Raw genomic sequence first — 9,275 nt, forward strand, 5'->3', positions numbered from 1 at the left:
TAACACTGGTCCCAGTACAGACCCTGAGGGACATCACTGGTCACTGCTGCCCATTTGGGACTCTGAGCTATGGACCATTATCCTTTGGATGTGACCATCCAACCAATTCCTAATCCACCTAAGAGTCCACCCATTGAATCCATCTCTCTCCAGTTTAGAGAGAAGGGTGTTGTGGGGGAATGTGTCAAAGGCTTTGCAGAAGTCCAGAGAAATTACTTCTGTAGCCCTTCCCTTATCCACGGATGTAATCACTCCATCATTGAAAGCCACTAGGCTGGTCAGGCAGGATTTTCCCTTGTGGAGCTGTGCTGGCTGTCCCAAATCACCTCCCTGTCCTCCATGTGCCTTAGCATAGCTTCTAGGAGGATCTGTTCCATGACCTTCCCACGCACAGAGATGAGGCTGACAGGTGCTTCCATGCTACTTTTCCAGCAGATGTCCGTGTGGTGGAAGTCCCCCAGCAGGAATAGCCTGCAAGCACGATGTCTCCTGGAGTTGGAGCAGGGAGGCTTTGTCAATAGGCTCCCCTACAGGTGGCCTGTAGTAGACTCCAACCACGAGGTTCCCTTTGTTGCCTCAGTCTGATTTTTACCCACAGGCTTTCAATATGCTCATGGCTGTTGTTCAGAGACAGCTCTTCACAGTTAGTTCTCCTCTTCATGTAGAGGGCAACCCCTCCACCTCTTCCTTTCCTGTCTCTTCTGAACAGCCCGTAGCCATTGATATTCGCACTCCAGTCACGGGATTTGTTCCACCAAGTTTTGGTAATGGCAACAAGGTCATAACTTTCCAGCAGCACAGTGGCTTCCAGCTCCTCCTGGTTGTTGCCCATGCTGTGTGCTTTGGTGTAAAGGCAGCTGGGCTGGGCTGTCAGCCGTGTCACCTTTGTAAGACTGCAGATGTGCTCCACTGTGTCTAGTACCACGTAGAGTCACCTGCAGAGGAGCCTCATTAGCACCCTCTCCCTCTAACCTTTTCAAACCATCCCCCAAATTGCCAGGGATAAGCCTGATATCGGTCCCCCTCCCTCCTCACATGCAGTGTAATCAAGCAATCTGGTTCCCTAGAAGGGGGAATAAGAGGAGTGACCACAACCCTAAACACCTTCAGTGTAGTTAACCCTTTGATCCATGACTTGAGGGGCAGTCAAGGAACATCTTTCACTGTTTGGTATGGCCTACTCCCCAATAGGAAGCAATGGCACTTTGATCACACACACACACACACCCCTGACCCAAGTCCTTTGGTTTAAAGCCTGTCTTACCAAGCTGGCCAGCCTGCTGCCAAAGATTCTCTTGCCCTTTTTAGACAGGTGGATCTTATCCCTTCCTAATGGGCTACAATCATTAAAGCACACCCCATTGTCACCAAAGGCAAAACCTCAATGGCACCAGCCTCGAAGCCAGACATTGATCTGTACTATGTATCTTCTTCTGTTATCATTTCTTGCTTATGAACCCAGAACTGCAGAGGGCTTGGAACGTGATTTGCATTTTTAGTTTTTTAACAGTCCTACTGTAAATTTCATCTATGATTTGTACCCTAAAGCCCTGTGACTTAAACTTGAGGAAGAGGCCAAAGGCTTGTGCATTGCTTTCTGGGTCACTGAAATACCAGGGTTAGCCAAAATGGGGAGAAGAGGGCTGTAAGGGGGTAGGTATAAATAAACAGTATTTGGGTTTTGGGGTTTTTTTTAAGCATGCAGTAGGGTTTTTCCATGCACTCACTGCTGTCAACTTGCCAGTTCTATGTAAGGGTTAAATATCACAGAGCACATAGTAACTTCAGATAACTGAAGACAGGGAATGCTTTTTCCAGTTTTAGGGTGAAACTGTAATATTCCTCTCTTTCCCTAGACTGGCCATTGAAGTTCAGGACAGAATTCAGGAAAGAATATGACAACAGTGATGAGAAATAGCTTTAAATCTCCTGTAGCAGGTTCCTGAGAACTTTCTACAGGTAAGGAAGGGCCACTGCAGGGCCAGGCGGCTGCAGGACAAGTGCCTTGGCAAACTGTGGCACAAAACAGGGAAATGGTGGCTGCAGAGGATGCTGCTTTGGCCACAAAATGTCTGCCTGGGCCATGTGCCCCTCAAGCTTCCAGGCGAGAGCTTGAGATGCCACAATAGCTCCTGCTTTGCAGTATGATTCATGACCGAAAAAATAAGTTGGCAAGCTAACTGTCTAGAAAGCACAGGGTAGATACTGGGAATAATTAACACAGTATTCCTCTTTTCCCTTTTAAAGAAGCAAAGGGAGAGGGAAGAAGGGGCTTGGCCGGAGCAATGAAACATAAGTGGAAAAACTGTGGAAGGTTTACATCAAACCAGGCACAAGAGCTGTGCCATCCCTAGGTGATCCTCGTGAGGGCCCTGGGCTCCTGGGGGAACTGTGCTAGAGTCAGCATGGTTGGAAGAAGTGGAAGTTTTTATGGAAAGCATGTAGCAGGGCTTTCCTTTGGCTAGTTGCCTTTCCTGGTAGCTCTGCAGTAGGTTTCAGTGTGGGAGGATCTCATTTCAGGGCAAAGCCATTGCCTTTCTTTCTTCCCCTCTCTCTTGGGCTGACCTTTTCCCAGCCTTGTCAAACAGCTGGGCTTGTAGGGCCACCTCTCTTTAGAGGATGATAATTTCCAAACACCTTTGGCTTTCTTTCACCTGTTTTTTTGCTGTAATAATTCTATGCCCCACATGGTAGTTTAATGCTTATCTTTTAAAGCCTTTTCAATTTGAACAAACTTCATCCCAACCTAGGCTTCCATGGGAAAGGATTTGGGCACTTTGCTTATGATGGGATCACTTACAGGATCACTGATCCCATTTCATCAGTCAGACCACTGATCGAATTTTGCAGGAAATAAAAAGGCTTCAATCTGCTTATGTTTTAATTCTGAGGAGCTTCTGGGAATTCAGGCAATGCTTTCACTGATATTTTTAAGTTTTCTAGCGTAAGATTTGCACCAGTGCTGTTGGTTGGTGTCCATTGCAGTCCCACTTGGGGCTCTTTGATGACTTCAGAAGCTGTGAAAGCGCGGCGTGCTTAAAAACAAAAACAAACTTGTGGATATTGGCCTTTCCACATGGCTGAAGGAAGCCTTGGGAAGAAAAAAGCAAGTATTTGACTTCGTTGTTTGAGTCATCAGAGCAGGCTGCAGACCCTATGGAACGTGCCGCTGTATCCTGCAACACCAAACGCTGCATCTTTGGCAAATCAGCATTGTTTTGGTGGCACCAGGCTCTCTCCTTTGAGCCTTGGGCAATATCCATGTCTCCATGGTGGGGACAAGTCTAGAAAAAACTGCTCTCACCAGAGTGTGAGTGTGGCTCTGTTATGTCCTGCACGCCTTAGGAAACCTTAAGCTCTGCTCTTGTTGAAGCCTCTGGCTGGAGATTTTCCTGATCTCTTTTTCTTGCTGGGCTTGCTTGCAGCCATAGTCTTCTCAGGATTGGCTTCCCCAGCCTCACCTTGGCCCCAGCCAGGGCAGGTTTGGAAAGTGGTGGAAAGCTTTACCTTCAGCCCCTGGGCTTCTGCAGGGGACCCACAGGTGGCCCCTACACGGAGGTTGAGTTTGTTGATCCACCTGGAAATGTGGCAGAAGGTCAGGGAAAGAAATGGGACAGGGCAAAGGGAGAGGTGGAACTCTGCCCATGAGTGGACAATCACTTCAAAGTCTCTCCAGGTTGCTTAGAGTCTCACCTGGATGACCTTTGAATATCTTGAATATCTGCCAAACCCAACTTGTGGGTGCTTTCCCTATACCAGGAAAGCCCAGGCTATGTGCATCCTTGCACATAGGTGCATGCTCCATATCACCACCGTGGGAGAGGACCTAAAGTGGCCAGTGTGCCATGAGCTTGTGCCTCTGGCATGGTAAGGTCCAACTGCCCCCCAGGTTGATCCCTGAGGCTGTTCCACCCTCGCAGCACTCACCTGCGCAGGGGAAGGAGCTGGCAGTCGCAGTGGAAAGGTACATCCTGCAGGTTGAGGATCTCCAGACTCGTGAAGTTGCTCATATCGGGGATGTTGCTCATCTTGTTTCTCTCCAGGTAGAGGCTTCTGATCTTGGGACCAAGGCCAGCAAAGGCATGAGGGGAAATCTGCAACAGAGGGAGGGTGAGTCAGAGGGTCCTGATAGGGGCAAGGGAGCAAATCTCTGCCCCTGCACTGCTAATCAGCTTGGGAGCCTATCCTGAACCTGGAGGCCCCACAAAAGAGCTGCTTTAAACAGGGGGGACTGTTAATTAGTTCAAGCAGTTTCAGTCACATTTTGGGGCTCAGTAGTCCCCCCTTCAGTCTTCATAGAAAGAATGAGACGTGCAGGAGGTCTCGGAGTGAGCCCTGGATGCTGTTAAGATACACAGCCCTTATGAGGGTGCTGCTAACACTTCTTTCTTGAGAGGATGGAGACATTTGGGGTAATAGCAGTGAAAAGTCCTGCAGGACAACTTGTAATAAGAGAAAGAGAAATCTGGCTGGGGTTGGGAAAAGGAGATGATCTGGGCCCCACTGAAATGGTGGGTAAATGTCCTTAAAGACTGGAGGGAGTAAGCCTGTCCCAGGGGAGCTGTGGACAAGGCTGCAGTAAGGCAATTCTACAGCTGAGTCTCTTCCCAGCCAGGATATGGAGCATCTCCTGAAGCCTTGGGAATTTGGGGACATCTGTTTGGATGCTCCTATAGGGGCCACCAGCCCTGGGCAGTGTGGAAGAAGATGGGACCTGAGGCTGTGCCCTCTGGTGCCACTGCCCCTCAGGAGTCCTGTACTGCACTCACCTGCTCCAGGCCCATGTTGTCCAGATACAAGTGCTGCAGACTGGAGGCCACCGGCAGGAAGACACCATCCCCCATGCGCTTGATGGGGTTTCGGGACAGCTTTAGCTCACTCAGGGCAGACAGGCCCCGCAGGGCTGCTGTGGGCACCTCCACCAGGTGGTTTCCCTCCAGCTGCAGTTTCTCCAGCATCTTGGCAGGAGCCAGGGCAGCAGGGGCGATGTGCCTGATGGCATTCCCAGTGAGGTAGAGCCAACGCAGCCCCCTGGCTCCGGCCAGGTCACCCTCTGCCAGCTCCCCGATGGCGTTGTGCTGCAGGTGGAGGGAGATGAGGTTGGGCAGGAGCTGGAAGGCGCCCGCGGGCATACGGGTGAAGGCATTGCGATCCAGGTCGAGGTAGGCCAGCTGTGGGGCCCCCTCAAAGGCAGCAGCTGCCAAGGTGGAGAGGCGGTTGTCGGTGAGGTACAGGTAGACCAGGCTCTCCAGCCCCCGCAGTGCCCCGGGTTGCAGGGCCCTGATGCTGCAGCTCTGCAGGTGGAGGGACACCAGCTCCTCCAGGCCAGGGAAGGCATCTGGTGGCACTGTCCTGAAGGTGTTTCTGCGCAGGTCGAGAAGGCGGGTGTCCCCAGGGAAGTCCTGGGGGATCTCCTGTAGGTTCCTGTTCTCACAGGACCCATGATGGAAATCGGGGGAGCAGACGCACCCCTGGGGGCACCGCCTGCTGCCGGCTGCCCTTGGCTGCTCTGATGGTCTGCTGGGGCTGGGGGGTGGCCAGAGGCGACTGCATCTCATCTCAGGGGGCTTCAGGGAGTCAAGGGGCCGGCCTCGGAGGGCAGGGGGTGCAGCACAGGCACCTTCAGCCTGCACCCGTGCCCTCGCCAGCCAGTTGTGGAAGGGGCGCAGGAGGCAGGAGCAGAGCAGAGGGTTCCCGTGCAGGCTGACCCTCGCCAGCCCCCCGGCCCCGGCCAGGGGTGGCAGCCCCTGCAGCTGGTTTTCGCGGAGGTCCAGCACACGCAGCTGGGGGCTGCGGGCAAAGGCGTCCGGTGCCACGTCCTGGAGGGAAGCATGGTCCAGGAAGAGGTGCCTCAGCGAGGCCATGGCCAGGGCCTCCTCAGCCACGTAGGTGATGGGGTTGTGGCCCAGGTCCAGCCGGGTAGCCCCATCCAGCCTGGCCAGGGCCTCGCCAGGCAATGCCTGCAGCTCGTTGTGGTCCAGGCTCAGCCTACGCAGGGCAGGCAGGGCAGCAAAGGCCTCGCTTCCCAGCACATGGAGGGCGTTGTGGGACAGCCGGAGCCACCTAAGCACCTGCAGACCCTGGAAGACCATGTCTGGGAGGTAGACCAAGGCATTTGCCCTCAAGTCAAGGACAGTGAGGGACCCCAGATGGCCAAAAGCACCTGGCTGGATCTCCTCAATGCGGTTCCCCTCCAGGATGAGCTGCTGGAGGGAGGACAACCCATCCAGGGATTCCTGGTACAGAAGGGCTATACTGTTGGAGGCCAGGTTAAGGTAGACCAGCCTTCCCAGCCCTCGGAAAGCCCCTTCCTCCAGCCTCTCCACCTTGCAGTGCTGCAGGTCTAAGTGTGTGAGGTAGGGGGTGGCAAGGAAGGCTCCTGCTGGGATGACCGAGAAGCTGTTGCCCCGAAGGTCTAGCTTTTTGGTGAGCTGTTGGCCACACAAATAAAACACTTGAGTTACCCCAGGGCTACCATACCTACCTTCTTTCCCCATCCCTTGATCTTTCCCTTGCCCACCTCTGGGATGGTGTCAGGGATGGCCACCAGGCTCCCATTGAGGCACAGGACGTGGGCACGGAGGTTGTCGCAGACACAGGGTGCAGGGCAGCGGGCAGCACCCGCTCCCCCCAGGGCTGCTGCCAGCAGGAGGAGCCCCCAGGACAGCCTCATGTCAGAGGGCACCTATGGCTGGGGAGAGACAGCAGTGAGGCCAGGAAAGAGGCCAGGCTCCTGTGCATCCCCAAACAGCATCTCTGGCTTGGCACACAGAGTACCCAGGGGGCTGTTGCTGTGACCTGGTGGGGCAGGTCTGTCTCTTGCTCTCACACTGTGATTTCATGGGTCATAAATGAGAAAGAGAGTGGAAGAAAGAAGATAAATACTTGGAATGAAAACTGAAGGTAACAGCTAGCAGGTCACTCGGGGGAACTGGCTTGAAGCTGACACACACTTCCCCCTTTTCTTCACACAGCACTAACATAAGATTGCCTTGGTCTGTACAAGCTATCAATATCCCTCCCAAAACTGCTTTTTTTGTAAGGCAAGCACGTATAGCCACCCAGGGGATGTGATCACAAAGCCTTCCGAGCTGCCACCCTTCTTTAAATGGCAAATGTCCCATATCTCCACCACCACGGCCACTTCCTGCCTCCCCAGCTCTGTGCCTCCCACCCTGCATGCTCTCTGCTTCCCCCTCAAGCTATTCATAGCCGTTTTTGGAATAGAACTCCACTGTTTAGCTGCAGGAAGGACGAGTTGGTTTTGGCTGGGCAGGAGTGAGCCCCTGGGGCGAAGGTACCAGAGAGAGGCCAAGGCTGGGGCAAGCACAGAGGAGGCAGTGGGGCTGCAGATATGGCCAATGCACGCCTCTAGGCTCTAAGACAGCAGCAGTGGGGTCTGCAAGGCTCAAACCTGTGCAGCCACTGTGGTGCACAGCCCCTTGCCCACTGTGACTCATCGTCCCCTGTGGGTCCATGCCCCAACTCCGCCCTCCTGCTTGAAGGAGCAGGACACCTAGTCCTGCTGCAGCCCACACACACACTGGGGTCACCCCCCTCCTGTGTGCCCACCAGCAAGTGCCACCACTGCAACGCCCCAGCTCAGTCCCCATGCTGTGCCTGGGGCACTGCCACATGCCAGGCATCGCCCCACCACTGCCTCCCACACACCTGAGGGGTTCACACAACCGGGGCTGGGAGTACCTGGACTTCAAGAAGTGGCGAAGAGAGGAAAGCGTCTCCTGCCCCTTGTAGCAGCTGCCAGGCTCCTGCACCGGTGTTTGCTCTCCTTGCAGAAGCAAGAACTGAATGGGCCCCGTTGTGTCGCTTTCCCAGCAGTGCTCACTGGACGGGGCCAGAAACGTGGGAGGAGGGAAAGGAGGAGAGTGGGAGGAAGGGTAAGCCACCTCTGGAGAGAGGGCAGCAACCCAGACATTGCCTCCCCCTTAATTCACAGGGGGCTGGGAGCACGAGCCCAGCAAAGCCCATGTGGGATTTGCACTCCCTGTTTCCTGAGCTCTGCCTTTCCTTTCCTGGCTGTTAGTCACAGGAGCTACAGAGGTACAGGGCAGAAAGGTGACATCCAGCCAAAATTGCAATGGCAGCAGTAAGCTCGAGCAAAAGGGAAGAGGCAGCTGACCAGGCTGCAGGGCTGTGCCATGTTTACAGCCTTCCGCTCTCCTCATTTTGCTTCTTTTGAAGAGGCCAGGGGTGGCAGTGCCTGTGTGACACATCATTTGCTTGCAGAAGGGCAGTCCTGCTGGATTAGTGTTTCACTCTCCCAGGGAACGCAAGCAGATCTGCGGCCTGACAAAAATCTGGAAGATTTGATACTAATGTCTCTCTCCCCTTCAAGCCCTTCCCCTGTTCAGCAGTCTCAGTTGGCAGAATCAGAATGTCCAATCCTGGTGCCACCTATGGATGATGGACATGCTGGCCAGGGTCTGCAAGCCTCTCCAAAGCCTCCCTGGTCACTGCAGTGGGCTGCATCCTCTGTCCCTGCAGGGTCCCAGATGTGTTTAGTGCTCCTGGGACACAGGGTGACTTGACGTGGTGAGCAGCTTGGAGGCACCACCTCTCATGCTCAGCTCCACTCTGCTGTGCAGGGAGGACCATTGGGGATGCAGGTCTAGAGGAGATGAATCTGCCTCAGGCTGGCAGAAGTCACCCCGAGGAGCTCACTGCCTGTGCTGAATCACCATGACCCATTTTGGGCTCATGGCTGGCCTAAGGGAGGGTCAGGTGAAGGCAGTGGTGCCTGTTTAATGTCACAGCCATAGTCTGGCCAGTGCTGGTGCCATTTGATGGTCTTCACCCTGCACCTGCTGGGTGCTGCCAGCACAGCTGGGCCCTCACGCCTCCTTGAGCTGCTCCCACAGTCTAGCAATGCTGTACCCAGTGTCCCAGCTGCAGCCTGGCCACACTGCCCACTGCCATTCCTCATGCTACCACCCAAATATCCTTGAAGCACCATCCCTTCCTCACACTGGACACAGGTGGAGGGCAGTGATGGTTGGCAGGTCTGGGAAGAAACCAAAGGGACAACAGGCTGGAACGGCCCAAGCCAGGCAGTTTCAAGGGTCTGAGGAACCTCAACCACTTCCACCTGAACTCCAACCTCTCTGCCCCACTGGTGACAGAGCAGTTGGCACTCGGCATCTCAGCAGCAACCCCTTCCACCAGCCAATGTGGAACCAACTGCTGCAGCCACCTCCACCCCAGCTCTGGCCATTGTCCAGCCCACTCTGCTCCCCCCTGCCTGGACCCTCCATCAC

General features: G+C 54.4%; 1 protein-coding gene across 1 annotated transcript; it reads right to left on the reverse strand.

Annotated features, from left to right (window-relative positions):
- Positions 1-3,246: 3,246 nt before the first annotated feature.
- On the reverse strand, positions 3,247-6,787 carry CHADL (chondroadherin like). Its single transcript, XM_064655189.1, has 4 exons — positions 6,521-6,787; positions 4,770-6,431; positions 3,928-4,094; positions 3,247-3,577 (listed from the first exon to the last, which is right to left on the reverse strand). The coding sequence occupies exons 1-4, from the start codon at positions 6,671-6,673 to the stop codon at positions 3,352-3,354; spliced, it is 2,208 nt and encodes a 735-aa protein (XP_064511259.1). The 5' UTR covers positions 6,674-6,787; the 3' UTR covers positions 3,247-3,351.
- Between the last annotated feature and the right edge of the window lie 2,488 nt (positions 6,788-9,275).

This window comes from Pseudopipra pipra, chromosome 5 (assembly GCF_036250125.1).
Source record: "Pseudopipra pipra isolate bDixPip1 chromosome 5, bDixPip1.hap1, whole genome shotgun sequence".
Lineage (NCBI taxonomy): Eukaryota > Metazoa > Chordata > Aves > Passeriformes > Pipridae > Pseudopipra > Pseudopipra pipra.